General features: G+C 44.6%; 1 protein-coding gene across 1 annotated transcript in view; it reads left to right on the forward strand.

Moving 5' to 3' along the window:
- Positions 1-1,019: 1,019 nt before the first annotated feature.
- The window catches only part of roraa (RAR-related orphan receptor A, paralog a), a 168,893-nt gene continuing 148,321 nt past the window's right edge, over positions 1,020-21,591 (forward strand). Inside the window, exon 1 of the mRNA XM_059945987.1 lies at positions 1,020-1,164. Coding sequence (XP_059801970.1) covers positions 1,134-1,164 — 31 coding nt within the window. The 5' untranslated portion in view covers positions 1,020-1,133. The remainder of the gene's footprint in view (positions 1,165-21,591) is intronic.

Raw genomic sequence — 21,591 nt, forward strand, 5'->3', positions numbered from 1 at the left:
ATTAAGAGTCTTTATATTGACTCTGTACCAGTCCAGATGAAGATGCAACCACTGACTGTCCTTCTCCACCAAAGGCACTACCTGACCTGCAAGTTTGTGTTCTTTTGCTCTGGATTCCAGCATCCGCAGTCTGTCCACATTCCTGCAAGTTCCCATCCCTGAAATCAGACTGGTAAATCCCGTTTGCAACCCCTCCATAGCTTCCCTCGGGTATGCCGCCTGGAACGGGGCACATTGCTCCAGCCGTGGTTGTCCAGTGTTTGACAGTTCTGTGAGTGAGACTGGGACAATGTGTTGTGTTCTGTGCAAACGTGAGCAGACCGCAGAGTGCACGCTGCGTGTTATCCCAAGTCCAGTGCTGACATGAGGGGCATTAAATGAAACAAGCCTTTCACCTCACTCCTCTCCAGTCGGCCTGTTCTGGCTGCTAGCGGCCGTGTGGGTGGGGGGGCTCTCATTTCAATTCACCTTTAAGGGTAGCGCCGCTGCAAGAATTAATCGGGATGTTGCTCGGCGGTGCACATGAAGCTGAGCAAGGAGACTTCGCTGTCGCCGGGAGAGCGCTGCCATCGTACCTCGGGCTGATCCGGATGGGTCTCGGGCGACGGGGAGCGGCTGAGCCGGTCGGCTTGTCAACTGACAGCGGCGGGGCAGGAGGGACTGCGCGAGCGGCGGGGGGCTGGAGAGACTGCGCGAGCGGCGGGGGGCTGGAGGGACTGCGCGAGCGGCGGGGGGCTGGAGGGACTGCGCGAGCGGCGGGGGGCTGGAGGGACTGCGCGAGCGGCGGACGGCGGCGGCGGGGGGCAGGAGGGACTGCGCGAGCGGCGGGGGGGGGCAGGAGGGACTGCGCGAGCGGCGGGGGGGGGCAGGAGGGACTGCGCGAGCGGCGGACAGCGGCGGGGGGCTGGAGGGTCTGCGCGGGCGGCGGGGGGCAGGAGGGACTGCGCGAGCGGCGGACGGCGGCGGCGGCGGCGGCGCCCGGGCAGCCCGCGAGCTGCCAATCAGGCGCGGGGCGGCGGCAGACGGCGGCCGGGTCACGTGCTGCTAAGCTGGCCGCGCCGTCGGCGGGGCTGCAGCTGCGGGGACGGCGACAGGAGGCGCGGGGATAAGCTGAGCCCCTCGCCCCGGAGCAGATGATGCATTTCTTGTGCTCAGCGATGAAAGGTACGTCTGGGGCGGGCAAGAGGGAGGGAGCGGGAGCTGCGTCTGCATCAGAAGGCAGCCGGGCTCCGGCCGTGGGGCTATTGTGGGATGACACCGGTCGCGGATCCTGCAGCATCCAGCTACCTGCTCACCCTGGCCGCAGACAGACAGCATTGCACCGGCCAGAGTGGAGGCACACCCACACGGAGCCAGCGTCCCGCGACCGGCTTATATAAGGTGCCAACACGCAATGTATCGGTCACCTAACGGGGCAGAAAATGGTCTGAGGGCAGATTCAGCCAGTCCAAGTGGGGGGAGTTCGGGCACACCTGCACTCTTGAAACTCTGGTCTGTACAGAATGTGTGGATGCTGAACGGCAGGTTTTTTTTAATCGGTCAGTCCATTGTCTTAGTTGACAAATATTAAGGGTCAGAAGGGTCGTTGACTGAGGTGGGTTGCTGGGACTTGTGTGGGATCTGGTGGAGAGAGTGCTGTCAGAGGAGGGAATAGCACCAAAGGGTGTGGGGCCAAAGCTGTGATTTCAAGGGTTAAGGTTCTGGGTCTGGAGAGTTTCTCACTGAAGAGTGGCTGTGCCTTTGAACTGTTGATTTGTCATTAGGTATATAGAATTGTATACTCTCAACACCCTTGTCTGGGTCACCTCCAGAGCAAATGTCCTCGGCTTTCTGGATGCCCTTGCGGTGGTCTGAATGCCTACCACTCTTCGTCTACCACAGGCCACAGAATGTGCTTCAATATCCCCATTTCTGTCCTGTGGACGTACATCACCCCGATCTCTTCCCTGCACCTTACATTCAAAGTTCTCACCCTCATCCTTAAACTTCCCTCACCTCTCTGCCTTGCTCTGTATTCTTCTTCAGCCTAGGAGCTCTCAGAGTTGCCATTGCTTTAGCCCCAGTGGCATTCTTTTTGTCCTCTATAGTGAGTCTGTCTCCTCCCTGAAGCTTCATTCGTTGAACACAGCCTTTGGCCTGCCCTTCTAACACCTGCCTCGGCACCTCTGGTTTTGACAGTTCAGGTTCACCGACACGGTCCAGGGCCCAAGCACAGGAAGTTCCCAGTCTTAATTGTGTGCAGTAAGATTATTCACCTGTGTTGTTCATGGCAAAACATTTTCAGCAGAAGTTGTTTCTGTGGGTGCCATGATAACATAACGGTTAGTACAAGTGTATTACAGCTTTTGGCTTTCTGGAACCCAGAGTTCAATTCCAGCCATGTTTGGTAATGAGTCTCCATGTGGAATGCATCAGTTTTCACTGGGTGCTCAGGAGTCCTCCCACAATGCCAAGTAGTACCAGGCAGGTCAATTGGTTGTTATAAATTGGAAGAGTCTGCTCAGTAACTGATTAAAATAAAAATTTCCCCATGCCACCTCCTGTCATCCTTTCTCTATACCATCCTGCTCTGTTCTTCCCACCTTGTCTCCATCCCGTTTTTCCAACACTCTGTCCTCTACCCTTCAGCATTCCCCTCTTTTCTCACCACCCACCTCTCATTCACACCTCTTGTTCCATTGTTGCACTCTTGCTCCAGCCTCTGTCCCCTCCCCTTTCTTCCTCTCCTTCCTCCCCCCTCCCTTCTGTGGTGGGGTCTTCCAGTGGACATGGATGATCATTCCCTAGCATCGGGCAGTTATGTCAAACCTTCAGCCAAGTTTTCTCTACCTCAGGCGAAGGAGAACTCCTTCCACTGACCTGCTTTGACACAGTCCAGTTTCCTGCAGCCTCCTTGTCAGCTTGCCACCTGGCCACTTGCCTCAGGCCATCCAGCAGCAGGTTGGGACAGCTTCCACACTAGATGTCTCAGCTGGATCCAGGAGGCAAATATCAGTGAGGTGGGACTGTGGAGTGCTTGGTTCTTTCTTCAGATGATGTTGTAAACAAGTAACATATCTTCAGCTTCATGGTCTGCTTTTGAGTGTGACAATTCTGGAATGTACATGTAGAAATTGAGAATATCTTAATTTGAGAAAAAGGGTCTATTATTTACATTTTTTGTCTCTAAATCCAGAGGAGACTTGCTCTGAAGGCAGGACATATTTCACCTATCCTAATGTCTGTCATTACTGTTGGATTTTGGCAGGTCAGCTCAGTGGTTGTAAGGCTATTCCTGTACTACACCTGGCTTTAATAAAATATTTGTGTGCTTCGTGCATGAAACAATGATTATCACGATGATGAATTTGAGCAATGTAATTTGTGTGCTGACGTTGCCCAGGAGACCTTTCAGTGCTTCTTTTGGGTTTTGAACACGAATTCCTGCAAATACATCACAAATCAAAGTGCAAGTACTCTTTAACTTCTCAAATTTAAGAACTTCATTTCAGAAGCTTAGCAGAAAAAAAGAAGTCAAGAAGAAAGTTAAATCTTGGAAAATAACTACTTTCACTCAGTGAGGACAAAAATTCCATATTGTTCACGTCAGGATGTTTCAGAGAGATTTTCACATCTAATCATTTTCCTTTGAAGTTCTGTTTACACCCAGTCTAATGGATTTAGAGAGTTAGAGTGTGATGTGTTGCGAAGGGATAGTTAGGGTGTGTTATGATGCATTGTGATGGTAGAGTTAGGGACCCAGAGTGAGTGAGGCTGATTTGCCTGATCTACTGAAGCCCTTCGCAGTGTTCATTACATAATCCTCAATTTCAAAACCTTGCCAGAGTTAAATCTAAATGAAATTCAATCTAATTCAAATTTCCTAAATTTATATTGAGCCTATTTTGCAAGTAGAGATTGGCACCTGGGATCAGTGCAGTGTGAATCAAGTGCATACTCTGTCAGCTCATAGCAAATCCCATCAAAGGTCTCCACCTCTTGCACAGTAATCACAGAAGATTAAGAGTAATTTCAATGACAAACAAATTACTTTTTAAAAAAATCTGTGTGCCAAGAGTCAAATCAATGTTGATTATTGTGTGAGCTGAAAGGAGCTTGGAGCTTCTGTTAATCAGGTGTACATCATAATGTCGGCCGTGATTATAGCAAGATTCGTGAAGTTACAACTATCTGTGGTAATAATTGTAGCAATAGGTAAATGCAAGCAAGAACTAAAGCAGCTGGCATGGCATTAATCTCAGTAGGATTTGTGGCAAAACCAATACCAATAATCCACCTGTTACAAGATCTAAAGGCATCCAGTCCTTACAACCTGTTTACCCTTCACCAGGATGGAGTTGATCTAACTCAGTGCCATTTTAAGACCATAAATCATAGGAGCAGAATCAGGCCATACAGCCCATCAAGTCTGCTCCACCATTTATTTAGAATTCCTTTCAACTCCAATCTCCTGCCTTCTCCCTATAATCAATGCCTTTACTAATCAGGAACCTATCATCTTCTGTCTCAAATATACTAGTTACTTGGCCTGCACAGCCACCTGAGGTAATGAATTCTACAGATTCACTACCCCTCGGGCTAAAGAAATTTTTCCTCATCTCTGTTCTAAATTGGTGTTGCTGAATTCAGAGGCAGTGCCCTCTGGTCTTAGACTCCCCCACTACAGTAAACATCCTCCCCACATCCACTCTATCCAGATCTTTTAATACTCGATAGGTTGCAACAAGATTTCCCCTCATTCTTCTAAACTCCAGTGAATACAGGCCCAGAGCTTTCCAAATGCTTCTCGTATGTTAACCCTTTCACTCCTGGGATAATTCTCATGAACTTCCTCTGTACCCTCTCCAAAGCCAGCACATCTTTTCTTAGATAAAGGCCCAAAACTGCTCTTAGTACTCCATGCAGTCTGACCAATGCCTTATAAAGTTTCAGCATTACTTCCTTTCTTTAGTGTTCTTGCCGAAATGAATGCCACCAATGTATTTGCCTTCCTTACCACCGACTCGACCTGCAAGCTAACCTTTAGAGAAACCTGCATGAGAACTCCCAAGTTCCTCGGCACCTCTGATTTTTAAAATTTTCTCCTCATTAGTGCATGCCTTTGATCATTGTGCCGACCCTACGTTATATTCCATTTGCCATTTCTTTGCTCATTTCCCCAGTCTAAGTCCTCTTGCAGGCACCTGTGTCCTCAGCACCACTTGCCCCACAACCTATCTTCATATCATCCTCAAACTTGGCCTTTATTTAATTCCTTTATTTAAATCATTGACATAAAACATGAAAGTAAGCAGCCCCTGTACTGTCCCCTGCTAGTATCCTTCCTATAGTACAATGGACACTTATCTTGTTAAGGACCCTTGCAAAAGGCCTTCTAGAAAATCCAAATAAACAACATCCACTGACTCTCCTTTGTCTATCTTGCGTATTATTTCCTCAAAGAATTCCAGAAGATTTGACAGGAAAGAATTCCCCTTTAGAAAAGCATGCTGTTTTTGGCCTATTTGCAATTTTCCATTCCTCAGGAACCATTCCAGAATCTGGTGATTGTTGAAAGATCATTACTAATTCCTCCATAATCTCTTCAGCCACCTCTTTCAGAACCCTGGGGTGTAGTCCCTATGGTCCAGGTGACTTCTACCTTCATGCTTTTTTTTACTTCCAAAGCACCTTCCCTTAGTAATAACAACAACAGTCACTTCTGCCCCCACTACTCTTGCATTTCAGGCATTCTGCTGGTCTTCCACAGTGAAGACTGACACAAAGTACTTGCGATCCTCTGCCATTTCTTAGTCCCCCATTACAACCTCTTCAGTGTCATTTTCCAGCAGTCTGATATCCACTCTCATCTCTCTTTAACTCTTTGTATATCTGAAAAAGCTTTTTGTATCTCCTTTTATATTATTGGCTAGCTTACCTTCATATTTTGTTTTTTTCTCTCTCTTTATGGCTTTTTTTATTTGCCATCTATTTGTTTTTAAAAACTTCCCAAGCCTCTACCTTCCCACTAATTGTTGCTATATTATATGCCCTTCTTTTTGCTTTTATGCTATCTTTAAGTTCCCCTGTCATCCATGGTTGCCTCATCTTACCTTTAGAATCCTCCCTGGGATGTATCTGTCTGTGCATTCCAAATTTTCCCTAAAAACACAAGCCATTGCTGTTCTGTCATCATCTCTGCTTTTGGCCCCTACCAGTCAACTTTGGCCAGCTCCTCTCGCATGCCTCTGTAATTTCCTTTACTCTACTGTAATATCGATGCATTCAATTTTATCTCTTCCTTCTCAAACTGCAGGGTGAATTCTGTCATACTATGATCACTGTCTCCTAAGGGTTCCTTTACCTTAAGCTTCCTAATCAAATCTGTATCATTACATAATGCTCAATCCAGAATTGATGTTCCCCTAGTGGGCTCAACCACAAGCCTCTCTAAAAACCCATCTCATAGGCATTCTACAAATTCCCACTTGGGATCTAGTGCCAACTGGATTTTCCCAATCCACCTGCATATTGAAATCCCACAGGATTATTGCAACATTGGCTTTTAACATTCCTTTTCTATCTCCCATTGTTATTTGCATCCCACATCCTGGCTTCCATTTGGAGACTTGTATAACCCATCTGTTTCTTAACTCTACCCACAAGCATTATACATATTCTCCCTATGTCACCCCTTTCCAAGGAATTGATTTCATTATTTTTTACCAATAGAGCCACCCCACCCCCTCTACCTACCTGCCTGTTCCTTTGATGTTAGGTTCCCAACTGTGATCTTCTTTCAGCCAAGACTCAGAGAATCCCACAGTATCATACCTGTCAATCTGTAACTGCACCACAAGATCATTTACCTTATTCCATATATTGCATGCACTCAAATATAACACTTTCAGTCCTGTATTTATCACCCTTTCTGATATTGGCCCCTTGTTATATTTGCAACTCATCCCACTCACTGCACTTTTACCTATCATCTGCCTGTTCCTCACAGCCTCATTACACACCGCACCTACTTGTACACCAACTGCCCCATCCTCAATCCTATCACTTTGCTTCCCATCCCCTTGCCAAATTAGTTTAAACCCTCCCTCATATAAGTAGCAAACCTACCTGCAAGGATATTGGTTCCCCTTGGTTTTGGGTTTAACTTGTCCTTTGTGTTCAGGTCATACCATCCCCAGAAGAGATCCCAGTTATCCAGAAATAGAAACACAGAAAACCTATGGCACAATACAGGCCCTTCTCAGCCCAGTTTTGCATCCTTTCGATGTCCCACTGTAACCTCTGACAGCCCTCCAAACTATACACAAAACCTCCAATCTTTGTGTCATCAGCAAATTTACTAACACATCCCTCCACTTCCTCATCCAGGTCATTTATAAAAATCACAAAGAGAAGGGGTCCCAGAACAGATCCCTGAGGCACACCACAGGTGACCGACCTCCATGCAGAATATGATCTGTCTACAACCACTCGTTGCCTTCTGTGAGCAAGCCAATTCTGGATCCACAAAACAAGGTTCCCTTGGATCCCATGCCTCCTTACTTTCTCAATAAGCCTTACATAGGGTACCTTATCAAATGCCTTGCTGAAATCCATTTTCACTACATTTACTGCTCTACCTTCATCAGTGTGTTTAATCACATCCTCAAAAATTCATTTAGGCTCGTAAGGCACAACCTGCCTTTGGTAAAGCCATGCTGACTATTCCTAATCATATTATGCCTCTCCAAATGTTCATAAATCCTTCCTCTCAGGATTTTCTCCATCAGCTTACCAACCACTGGAGCGATTCTAAAACCCTGCCCACCTGCACCAATTTCTGAGCTTTGCATTCATCTGCCAAATTATCCGATTCTTGCCCTCAGTGGCACATGGCACAGGCAGCAATCTAGAGATTACTACCCTGGAGGTTCTGCTTTTCAGTTTAGTTCCTAACTTCCTATATTCGATCTTCAGGACCCCCTCCCTTTTCCTACCTATGTCGTTGATATCAGTATCTTGCACTGTCTCTGTATTCCTTGGTATGATTGTGCTACTAACTCTGACAGTAGACACTTTGTGCTAGTTGTGGCACTTCTCATGCAGTATTTATCAGAAGAACAGTTGGAGTAATTTGGCAGTAAAGGTGAGCTTTGAGCAAGGTGGCAAAGGTCCCAAGGTCTGTAATTCTCTTACTTAATCTCTCTATCACTGTTCCAGAGTATGTTTAGAATATCTGCCCTGTCTTCCTCTTAATGTGGCTCGGTGCCAGTTTCATTTTGCTAAGACCTTGTTGAGACACCTTGGATAAAATTTTTCATCAGAGATACTTTGCAGGTGGTGGAAATAGGAAATAAAATCGGAGAACACTGTAAGTCCTGGAGTTGGGAGATGGTTGGTATTGAGAGGAGAGGAATGGCTGTGTTTTCAGGTGAAAGACCAATCAGTAAATGGGAGTTGTTATTGTTGAACTGGTGCCATTACTGTGCCACAGACTAGACTGCAGTTTTGAACAAATCACAATTTATAATTGTGGATGAATCTTGGAGGGAATTATGGAAGAACTTAAGTAAGATTTGGCAATATCCATGATGAGAAATGTTTCCATTACCATAGTTGTAACTGCATCAATGGGCAAAGCATCACCATTATAGTGGCAGCTATTACAGCTGAGGATGGCAGTGATCCGTGCAGGATTAGAGCAAGATCTGAGGCTACAATCGTACCTCTGATAACAGATGTGGGGGTGGCAGTAATTTGGATAGAAATTGAAACATAGAAAATAGGTGCAGGAGTAGGCCATTTGGCCCTTTGAGCCTGCACCGCCATTCAGTATGATCATGGCTGATCATCCAACTCAGATGACCTGTACCTGCTTTCTCTCCATACCCCTGATCCCTTTAGCCGCAAGGGCCATATCTAACTTCCTCTTAAATATAGACAATGAACTGGCAGAGAATTCCACAGATTCACCATTCTCTGTGTGAAGAAGTTTTTCCTCATCTCTCTGTGTGAAGGTTTTTCCTCATCAATTGTTCCAATTGTACTTGGCATTGTGACAGAAATCATGGAGAATGTTATGGCAATAGATATGGCTGTATTTGCAGAAACAATTCCAGCAGGAGAGCTGGGAGGGATTGTTCCAGGAATTTTTATTTCATCTGCAGACTCCATAATCACATCCATTAATTAATCATTTACCACAAATAGCAGTACCTTGTTCCATCAGTCACTGTAATATTATTTCCCTTCAGTAAAAGATGATCTGCATCTTTATTACTTGGCTTACCGAGTAACAGAACAGACCAGTCTGCAGGGTTACATTGGCTGTGACTTTGGGTCTTGGCAAGACAGTAATAAAGATAATAGAGCAACACACAGAAAAACTCTGGAGGAACTCAGCAGCTCAGGCAGCATTGGGGAATTGATATTGGGTAATGTGGAAATGGCAGAGGCTTTGAATGACTATTTTGTGTCAGTCTTCACGATGGAGGACACACGTAACATGCCAAAGAAGGATGTTATGGATGCAAAGGGAGGTGAGGACCTCGATACAATAGCTATCACTAAGGACTTGGTGCTGAGCAAACTTGTGGGCCTAAAGATTGGCAAGTCCTCTGGTCCTGATGGAATGCATCCCAGGGTATTGAAAGAAATAGCTGAAGTTATAGTAAAGGCTTTGGTAATAATTTACCAAAATTCTCTGGACTCTGGGCAGATCCTGGAGGATTGGGAGGCAGCAAATGTCACGCCACTGTTCAAACAAGGATGTAGGCAGAACGCTGGTAACTATAGGTCAGTTAGTTTAATATCTGTAGTTGGGAAGATTCTTGAACCTATCATTAAAGATGAAATAGCAAGGTATCTGGAAAGAAATGGATTCAGCAAAGGCAGGTCCTGTTTGACAAACTTACTGGAGTTCTTTGAGGATATAATGAGCACAGTGGATAGAGGGGAGCAGATGGACTTTATTTCTAGAAGGCGTTCAATAAGATGCCACATAAAAGACTTATCCAGAAGATAAGGATGCATAGAGTTGGGGGTGATGTATGAGCACAGGTATTGGTTATCCAAGAGAAAGCAGAGAGTTGGGATACACAGGTGTTTCTCTGGTTGTCAGTCAGTGGTGGGGGGTGTGCCACAGAGGTCAGTGCTGGGCCTGCAGCTGCTCATGATATACAATAACGATCTGGAAGATGGGACTGAGTGTGGTTTATCTAAGTTTGCTGATGGCACTAAATTGAGTGGAAAAGCAAATTTGCAGAGGATATGGAGAGTCTGCTGAGAGATATAGATAGGTTAAGTGAGTGCGCGAGGGTCTGGCAGATGGAGTACAGTGTTGATAAATGCAAGGTCATCAACTTTGGAAGAAAAGGTGGAAAATCAGATTATTATTTAAATTGTAAAAGATTGCAGCATGCTGCTTTGCAGAAGGACTGAGAAGTGCATGTGCATGAATCACAAAAGGTTGGTTTGTAGGTGCAGCAGGCTATCAAGAAGGCAAATGGCCTTCATTGCTAGAGGAATTGAATTTAAGTACAGGGAGGTTATGATGCAACTGTACAGGGTACTGGTGAGGTCACATTTGGAGTACTGTGTGCAGTTCTGGTCTCCCTACTTGAGGAAGGATATACTGGCTTTGGAGGCGGTACAGAGGAGGTTCACCAAGTTGATTACAGAGATAAAGGGGTTAGACTAAGAGGGATTGAGTTGCCTGGGACTTGCTGGAATTTAGAAGGGTGAGAGGAGATCTTATAGAAGCATATAAAATCATGCAAGGAGTAGATGAGATAGAGGCAAGAAGGTTGTTTCCATTGGTAGGGGAGACAGGAACTAAGGAACATAGCCTCAAGATTCGGAGGAGTAAATTCAGGATGGAGATGAGGAGGAACTGCTTTTCCCAAAGAGTGGTGAATCTGTGGAATTCTCTGCCCAATGAAACAGTGGAGGCTACCTCAGTAAATATATTTAATGCAATGTTGAATAGATTTTTGCATAGTAGGGGAATTAAATGTTATAGGGAAAAGGCAGATAGGTGGAGATGAGTCCATGGTCAGATCAGCCATGATTTTATTGAATACTAAATTAGGCTCGATGGGCCAGATTTCTTATGTTCTTCTATGGAAATGAATAAGCAGTTGATATTTTGGGCCAAGACTCTTCCTCAGGTCTGGGAAGGACAGGGGAAGACTGAGACTATTCCCCCTTCCTTTGCAGTAGTGACAGAGTGGGACTCTCTGTGTAGAGAGTCTATGGTGTTAGGTGGTGGAGGGAGAGGTAGGTGAGTTGATCAGAGATCACAGCAGTTTGCTCAGTGCACAGTGGAGATAATCCTGAGAGCAAATGATGCCGTTGAGGTGCTGGGGAAGAACATGGAACAGAGGACCACAGCTTTATGTGAAAGTGTGGAAGGGCTTCTTCTAGTTATTACCCTTGTACAAAAGCAGAAAGGTTCCTGCTAGCAGAAGGACCAGGGAGGCACAAAGTACTAGTTGATCAACAGCACAAACTCCAAGCAGTGTCGGAGATCTTTGATCATTATTCCCTGGAGCATAAAGGAGGAGAGGAGATGCCAGAAGGAGTCTGGATATAGTGGACAGTCAAAGTCTTGTCTCCAGGGTTTTGGAGTCCAGAGCTAGAGGACACATAGATGGATGCCATGGTAGGGTAGCAGTTAGTGCAACGCAATGACTGCTTGAAGAGTCAGAGTCCAGAGTTCAATTCCATTGTCCTCTGTCCTCAGTGGAATGTGTAGATTTCCCCGAGTGCTCTGGTTTCTTCCCACAGTCCAAGGACATGCCGGGTAGGTCAATTGATCATTATAAAATGTCCCGTCATTAGGTTAGGGTTAAATTGGGGTTGTTGCCGGTTGCTGGGGCAGTGTGGTTCTAAGGATGGAAAATCCTATTCTGCATTGTATCTCTAAATAAAATATATAGAGTAAAATTCAATACAAGAAGGAATAGATTTAAAAGAGACCTGTGAGATTGCACAGAAGGTAGTGAGTATTTTCTGCCACAGGAAATTGATCAAAGCGGGTACAACTGCAGCATTTATGAGGCATCTGGATAGGTGCATGACAGAGAGGGCTTTGCAGGGTTATGGGCCAAACATGAATAACTGGGAATAGCAGGGCAGATGCTGTGTTTGGCTTGATCAGCTGGTTCAAAAGGCCTATTTCTATTCTACCTATATTCTACCAACAGCTGACATTACAATTATTGTTAACAGAATTTCAGGTGGTGATGAGAGTGCGTACAGGAACGTGATTTATCAGTGTAACCCCCAGGTTTGGTGGGCTGCGTTAGTCTAGGAGAAGATAGTCGCCGCCCCCGCCAAATGGATGAAATCTTGTTTGTGCGGATGCTGCGTGATGTGTCCCCCGTTACAACTCCGTACATGTGGATGCTGCGTGATGAGTCCCCCTGTTACAACTCCGTACCACCAAAGATCAGACGGTACACCCTATGCAATTAAACAATTGAGCTTTATACTTCTTAATTTGGCTACAGGGTTATTTCAGAAAACAAAAAGAAAAAGGGCCCATTTTAGTGGAACAGTCTAATGTACACGTTGGAGCTTACAGTTTTCTGTTCTTGAATTCTCCATCGATTTCCTCTGAGCGCTGTCAACTCCTGAACCCTCACTCCAAGTCCACTCCGCCCTGCGATCTACTGCTCCTCTCTTCATCTCTCACTGACAAAAGACCGCAAATACCTCCTCTCAGACTTACAAGAAAGAAACAGCACGCCTCCCATTGGATGGCGCACATTCCAAAGCCCCATTATCTCTGGTCATAACCCAAACACTGCTGCTACAGAGAAACCATTACATTAGCAGTGAAACCTTACAGAGATTAATCAGCTAGTTGAGGGTGTCGTAGCAACAACCTTGCACTCAATGCCAATAAGAGCAAAGAACTGACTGTGGACTTCAGGAAGGGTAAGATGAGGGTAAGACACCAGTCTTCATAGAGGGATCAAAAGTGAAAGAGTGAGCAATTTCAAGTTCCTGGGTGTCAGTATCTCTGAGGATCTATCCTGGACCCAACATAATGATGCAGCTACAAGGAACACATGAGAGCAGCTATATTTCATTAGGAGTTTGAGGAGATTTGGTACAGTATGTCACCAAAGACACTCACAAATTTCCACAGATGTACCATGTAAAGCATCCTAACTGGCTGCATGACTGGTATGGGAGAATTACTGCACAGGATTGAAATAAGCTGCAGAGAGTTGTAAACTCAGTCAACTCCATCATGGCCACTAGCCTCAGTAGTAACCAGGACATCTTTAAGGAGTGATGCCTCAAGAAGGTGGTGTACATCTCCCATCACCCAGGTCATGCCTGGTTCTCATTGCCACCATTAGGAAGGAGGTACAGAAGCCTGAAGGCATGCACTCAATGATCCAGGAACAGCTTCTTTACATCTGCCATCCAGTTTTTGAACGGGCATGGAACCCATGAACACTACCTTTTTAAAATTTCTATTTTTGCACTTTATTTAATTTTTCTATTTGACGTATACTTACTATAATTCAGTTTTCTTCTCCATTATGTATTGCATTGTACTGCTGCCACAAAGACAACAAATTTCATGACTTATCAGGTTTAATATCACCAGCATTCTGATTCTAATTCTGTATGACTAGGCATTGAAAAGCCATTTTAACTAAGGTTTTGCCCCCAAGTTACACATTGCTAGTAACTTGTAGAGGATAAATGGTTGGGCACAAAGAGGGTGGTCAGTATCCGGAACAAGCTCCCAGAGGAAGTGGAAGCAGTGGGTACAGTTTCAACATTGAAAGACATTTGAACGGGAATGCAGACAGGTAAGGCTAGAATAATATGGGCCAAATGCAGGCAAATGGGACTAGCTCGGTTAGACAACTTGGTTGGCATTGATGAGTTTGGCCGAAGGGCCTGTTTTCCGTACTGTACAACTCTGTCACCATGTAATCAGGCTATGAACTGTGGGGAAAATTGTGCACCGTCTGGTCAGTTGATATGCAAATTGATTAATGAGAGGGCTCCAAGAGGCTTACAGTTTGAGGGGCCAGGTAACCATCAGAGATGATTCTTTGTCCGTTGTGTAATGCGGGGTGGTGATCATGAATTTAGCAGGCAGTGCTTGGCTCTGTGACTGTGTCCAAGCTCCCTCCAGTCCGTGAGGCACTCACTACATTGGAGGGGTAACCACCACCACTGTTGTTTAAGGTGGGATAGCCAGAGGATGGTGAGAGGTACAGATGTAAATCACCCCAGGCTGGTTTGCAATGTGTACAGACTGCTGATCATTACTGTTCCCGTGGGAAGCTGTAGTGTTGTTCTGTGATTTGACAGGACTGGCGATTCAATATTCCAAGGTCCAGAATCTCCAGGTATGCTAGACGATGGATGTAGAAGAGGCAAGGGCATTGTACTATTGATTAAGGAGTCCATCACTGTAGTAAGGAAGGAGAATCTCTTGCAAGGTTCTTTAAATGAGTTCATATGGTTATAACTTTGGAACAAAAATGGGTGATAATTTTGAGGTGTGCTACAGGCCTCCTAAGAGTCTGCAGGCAATGAAGGAACAGATATCAAAGTTAAAAGTAAATTTATTATTAAAGTAAATACAGTGCCTATAAAAAGTATTCATCCCTCCCCCCCCCCCCCCCCCCCACTGGAAGTTTTCATGTTTTATTGTCATACAACATTGAATCACAGTTAACTTAATTTGGCTTTTTTTGACAATGATCAACAAAAAAAGACTCATTTGTGTCAAATTGAAAACAGATCTCTAGAAAGTGATCTAAACTAATTACAAATATAAAAAACAAAATATTTGATTGAATAAGTATTCACCCCTTCCAAGTCAGTATTTAGTAGCTGCACCTTTGGCAACAATTACGATGAATCTGTTTGGTAGGTCTCTATCAGTTTTGCATGTCTGGACACTGCAATTTTTCCCCATTCTTCTTTACAAAGCTGTTCAAACTCTATCAGATTGCATGGGGATCATGAGTGAACAGCTCTTTTCAAGTCCAAATTCTCAATTGGATTGAGGTCTGGGCTCTGACTTGGCTGCTCTAGGACATGAACTTTGCTGTTTTTAACACATTCCTCTGTAGCTTTGGCTTTATGCTTGGGGTCATTGTCTTGCTGGAAAACACGTATTCTCCCAAGTCGCAGTTCTCTTGCAGACTGCATCATGTTTTCCTCCAGGATTTCCCTGTATTTTGCTGCATTTATTTTACCCTCTACCGTCACAAGCCTTCCAGGATCTGCAGCAGTGAAGCATCTCCACAGCATGTTGCAGCCATGCTGTGCCCCCAGCAATCTCGGTAAGGATTGTGCGTTTTTGATGATGTGCAGTGTTTGGCTTATGCTAAACATAGTGTTTAGTCTGATGGCCAAAAGGCTCAGTTTTGGTTTCATCAGACCATAGAACCTTCTTCCAGTTGAATTCAGTCTCCCACATGCCTTCTGGCAAACTCCAGTCAAGATTTCATGTGAATTTGTTTCAACAGTGGCTTTCTCTTTGCCACTCTCCCATAAAGCTGAAACTGGTGAAGCACCCAGGTAACAGTGGTTGTATGCGCAGTCTCTCCCATCCCAGGCACTGCAGCTTGTAGCTTCTCCAGAGTCTTCATAGGTCCCTTGATGGTCTCCCTCACTAGCACCCTTCTTGCATGGTCACTCCGTTTTTGAGGGCGGTCTGCTCTTGGCAGGTGTACAGCTGAGCCATATTCTTTCCATTTCTAAATTGACATAACTATTCCAAGTGATATTCAGTGACTTGGAAATTTTCTTGTATTCTTGTGCTTTTCAATAAGCTTTTCGCTTGGATTGTTCTTTTGTCTTCGTGGTGTAGTTTTACTAGGGTACTGGCTAACTAGCAGTTGGACTTTCCAGATACAGGTATTTTTTTACTACAGTCAGTTGAAACACCTTGACTGCACACAGGTCTCCAAAAACAGATCTCCATTTAACCAATTATGTGAAAAACCATTTGGCTGTATCAGTAATGATTTGATGTCATATTAAAGGAGGTGAATACTTATGCAATCAATGATTTTGTTTTATGGTTTTAACTAATTAAGTTTATTTTGTAGAGATCTGTTTTCACTTCGACACAAAAGAGTCTTTTTCTGTTGACCAGTGTCAAAAAAGCCAAATTAAATTCACTGTGATTCAATGTTGTAAAACAATAAAACACAAAAACTTCCAAGGGGGATGAATACTTTTTATAGGCACTGTATAGGTCACCATATACTACCCTGAGATTGAGTACAGGGAAGAGGACAGTAATATCCTGAAGCATATTAATATTAGCAAGGAGGAGGTGTAGACAGTTCTGAAGTGAATAAAATTGGATAAATCTCCAAAGCCTGGCCAGACATATTCTAGGGTATTGTGGGAAACAAAGGAGTAAATTGGAGGGCCTTGGTAGAAATTTTTGTATTGCAATTAGTAGCAGATGAGGTACCAGAAGATTGAAGGATGGCTAATGTTGTGGATTTATTTAAGAAGGGCTGCAGTAATGAGCCAGGGAACTACACACTGGTGAGTCTAACATTAATGTTGGGAAAGTTACTGGAATAGATTATGCAAGATAAGATTTATTCGCATTTGACAAGGCAGGGACTGATTCTGGATAGTCAGCATGGCTTTGTGCTTGCAAAATTGTCTCAAATTTGATTATGTTAAGGAGGTAACCAAAGATTGATGAGAGAAGGCAGTGGCTATTGTCTACGTAGAACTTGTCGAGGCCTTTGACAAGTCCCACGTGGTAGGCTTGTTCAGAAGGTTAGGTAACATGAGATCCAGTGTAAGTTAGACATTGGATACGACATTGGCTTTGTGGAAGGAGGCATAGTAGTGAGGCATAGGTTTAAGCCGAGGATTCCTGACCTTTTTATGCCATGGACCCCTACCATGAACTGAGGAGTCTGTGGGCCTTAGGTTGGGACCTTGATAAAAGGATCTGGGAGTCTTCAACCATTTCACTTTAAGCGACACCAAACTTAGTTCAAAGTATACAATCCTGAGATTTATTTTTCATATTGAGAGCGGTAGGTATATAGATCAAGCCAAGGAAAGTGTTTGAGGTGGGTATAGTTACAATGTTTAAAATATATTTGGGTAATTACATGGAAAGGATAGATTTAGAGGAATATGGGCCAAGGGCAAGGCTTGGTGTACATGAGTATCTTGGCCAGCCTGGGCAAATCGGGCTGAAGGACTCTGGTTCTTTGGAAGAGTAACAGATGTGTACACGCAATAGGGTTTCAATTGACCAAATATTAGCTGGGATCCTTCTTGTGTGAAAACCACAGATGAAGTAGAATTTTTAAAAAAGATCGAGAAGTCCTTGAACCAGATACTCACAGATGTAGCCCCCACTCTCCCCACACAGGGTAAATATCATGCAGAAAACTTTAATCAGGCACTGAGACAAAAGATTGGAGCAATGCAGAGAGTGGATAGATGAAACCAGACAGGAAAATCAGAGATTATATATATCTATCATTGCAAATATATATTTTATAAATACCTCACGAGCAAAGGAAAGAGTAGAGGCAATCTGAGAGAAACCACAAAGACTCCAAATGAAGAATATGAGCTCATCTTCACAAGAGGGAAATGTTCAGTTGTGGAAACACTGGATTTGGCACAAGAAATAGAGAAGGGGTACCTAAAGTTAAACCCAAACCTGGCTTGATGTGAGAAGAGGACAGAGTGGAGGGGTGACTGATGGAGACGGTACAGAACTCTGGGCTCTGCAGCAACAGGTGTTACTATACTGTCGCTCAGGAAGGCAGGAAACAGAAATGGACTCGAACATCCTTCCCTTGATGGGAGGCAACCATCGGCTCACAGCGGTGGCTGGCACAGCAATGTATCAGGAGTGATGCCACTTGCTTCAGTTCACACATTCAGTGTAATAGTGCCTATTCCTTAAAACGGGCAAAATTCATATTAGTGAAACATCTCTACTTTTGTTGCAGTGTGTATTTAATTAACTATTTATGTATAATAATTACACATCAGTTGTATATTTACAAATTACTAATTAATAAACTTTTACAAATTTGGCTGATCTCAAATTTCCTTCCCCTCTGCAATCTCCTCACCTGCAGGAGTGCTTTAGTTCCCTGTGGTAGTTACACTCCATAGGTGGTTATCTCCCCCTTGCAGACATTGTGGTGGGAATGGGTTCAACAAGACTAAATGTACCAGGGTAGTTTTACAGCTAGGCTTTGCTGTACACAGCTTGCATGCCCTGGGACCAGGCACTCCTGTTGTTTAACAGTTTGTGAAGAAGTCTCAATGTGACAGGCAATCCTAGTTAGAACTATACATAAATATCTTCAGACTGCAGCAACGTTCATGGCATCAGTCAGCTCTCCTGCACAGTTGACATCTCTGAAGACCAGGCTCTTCCCATGCTGATCTTCCCCAGAGCATGCTGCTGTTTCAGCTGCTCTTGTGATAAGCAATCAGCCACACATATTCCTCAGAAGTACGTGCTCCTGTTGGATCTCTGTGTCAACAAGACTGGACTCCACAGCAACGTCTCACCTATTATAGACTGGGCCGCAGAGTCATTCAACATGGAGGCAGGCCATTCAACCCAGCCATGGCCAATACACCTCCCAATATTTGGTCCCCTGCCCTTCTTCCTAAGCGATTCAAGTGCTCACTTAGACATTTCTTAAATGCTTTCCACAGCTGAGCTTCAATCACTGTCTCTGGCATTCCATCCAGGTACTTGCCACTCGCTGGGTGATGAGCGTTTCCCTTCAGATCTCTCTGGGTGATGAGCGTTTCCCTTCAGATCTCTCTGGGTGATGAGCGTTTCCCTTCAGATCTCTCTGGGTGATGAGCGTTTCCCTTCAGATCTCTCTAGGTGAAGAGCGTTTCTCTTCAGATCTCTCTGGGTGAAGAGCGTTTCCCTTCAGATTTCTCTGGGTGAAAAGCGTTTCTCTTCAGATCTCTCTGGGTGATGAGCGTTCCCCTTCAGATCTGTCTGGGTGATGAACGTTTCCCTTCAGATCTCTGGGTGAAGAACGTTCCCCTTCAGATCTCTCTGGGTGAAGAACGTTCCCCTTCAGATCTCTCTGGGTGAAGAGCATTTCCCTTCAGATCTCTCTAGGTGATGAGCATTTCCCTTCAGATCTCTCTGGGTGATGAGCGTTCCCCTTCAGATCTCTCTGGGTGAAGAGCGTTCCCCTTCAGATCTCTCTGGGTGAAGAGCGTTCCCCTTCAGGTCTCTCTGGGTGAAGAGCGTTCCCCTTCAGGTCTCTCTGGGTGAAGAGCGTTCCCCTTCAGATCTCTCTGGGTGAAGAGCGTTCCCCTTCAGATCTCTCTGGGTGAAGAATGTTCCCCTTCAGATCTCTCTGGGTGATGAGCATTTCCCTTCAGATCTCTCTGGGTGATGAGCGTTCCCCTTCAGATCTCTCCTAAATCTCTGGGTGAAAAATCTCAACCTGTGCCTTCTATCTTTATTTGCCTTTGACATTGGGAAATGTTAATTGCAGTCTACCCTACCTACACTGATCATGATCTTGTATACGTCAATCAATCACCTTGGATCAGCACAGACCCAATTTCTCCAGTCTCCTGTACATCATCCAGGACAAAATCCTGGTAAATCCGCTCTGTACTCTCTCCAGCACGATCACATCCTTCCTACAGTGTGGTGACCAGAACTGCTCGCAGTTTTCCAGCTGAAGTCTGACTAAGAGTTTATAAAGCTGGAGCAGATCCTTCCTGCTTTTATACTTGATACAGCGACTAATGAAGTATAGTATCCCAGTGCCTTTTATCCATGTTACCTACCCATGTTGCCATCTTCAAAAATCTTTGGACATTCTCCAAGGTCCCTCTGTTTCTCATTACTCTCTAGGACCTTACATTTCCCAGCCTGATTAGTATTTCCAAAATGCATCACCACACATCTATCAGTATTTATCAGCCATTTCAACAGCACATCAATATCTCTCAGTAGTCTCAACTACCCTCCACACTGTCGTCAACTCCACTGATATTTGTGTCATCTCAAAACATGCTGATTATGCCTCCCACATTCACATCCAAATCATTCTTGGATATGAACAGCAAGGGTACGATCACTAAAACAGCCCTCTACTGTTATCCTCTGTCTCCTATCACTAAGCCAACTTTGGATCCAATTTCCCATGGGTCCTGACATTTTGAAACAGTTTTCCACATGGGACCTTGTTAAAGGCCTTAATAAAAGCCACGTCAATCACTGCCCTGCTTTTATCAATATACTTTCTTGCCTCTTCAAATAATTCAATCAAATTGATCAGATAGGACCTGCTATTGACAAGGCTATGTTGACTGTCTCTGATTAGTCCCTTGGCTTTCTAAAAAGAAATCATTAAATCTCTTCCTTGGAATCTTCCCTACCATAGAAGTGAAGCTTAACAGGTCTTTCCCCTGCTGCTTTCCCTTGGGGGGGAAAGGGAGCACATTTGCTGTCCTTGAGTCATCTAATGCCTCATGTGACAGGGAAGATTGAAAAAATCTCAGCCAAAGCACCAGCAGTCTATTCCATTTCTTACTATAGCAGCCTGGGATAAATCCCATCCTGTCCAGGGGATTATCCACCTTTAAGCCCATTAAGGAATTAAATATCTCCTCTTTATGGAGACCTTCACTAGACTTTCTCCTTTGCTGAGTTCTCCAACCACAATCCATTTCCTTGTGAATACTGATGTAAAGTGTTCATTTTGGACTTCACCTGTACCTTCAGGCTCCACGCACAGACAGCCCCTGCTGTCTCCAATGGGTTCTGCATTTTGCCTGGGTATTCTTTTTGTCTTTGTTGTACTTAGAAAATACATAGGATTTAACTTAATCCTGTCTGCCAGTGATATTCTGTTACTGCTCTTTGCCTTCCTGATTTCTTTCTTAAGCACCTAGCTACACTTGTTATGCTCTTGTTGGGCCTTCTCCGTCATTCATTCCCACACAGACACAAGCGATAAAGAGTGCAGTAATAATAATAAAAAATGCACAATAAATATAAATACATAAGGTAGTTTAAATACACAGATTGATAGTATGTCCATAAAGTGATGCTAGTCTGGTGACTGACAGGAGATAATTAAGTCGTAGTGGAGTTGGTGGGTGGAGATGTGTATCAGCTTTGCTGCTTGGGGAAAGTACCAGTAACTGTTTTTGAGTCTGGTGGTCCTGGCATGGATGCTACATAACCTGCTCCCTAATGGGAGTGGAACAAACAGTCCATGAGCTGGGTGGGTGGGATCCTACATGATGTTACCGTCACACCACTGTCGTGTCATTGGCGAATTTGACGATGTGATTGCTCGGGTGTTTGGCCGTGCAGCCATGTGTGGGCAGCGTGTACTGCTGTTAGCTCAGTACATAGCCCTGGGAGGCACTGTTGAGGATGATAAGAAGGGAGGAGCAGTTATGCATCCTGTCTCACTGTTGACCCTAATTTTTGTCACCAGCAAAATACTTTAGAGCTGTTAAGTTATGAAAAGATGCAACAGAAAGGAAATGTCCATTACCCATCCTCACTTCTTGCTGCTGAGCCAGTTTGCTGCTCTCCTTCTGATCCCAGATGCC

This window comes from Hypanus sabinus, chromosome 21 (assembly GCF_030144855.1).
Source record: "Hypanus sabinus isolate sHypSab1 chromosome 21, sHypSab1.hap1, whole genome shotgun sequence".
Taxonomy (NCBI): domain Eukaryota; kingdom Metazoa; phylum Chordata; class Chondrichthyes; order Myliobatiformes; family Dasyatidae; genus Hypanus; species Hypanus sabinus.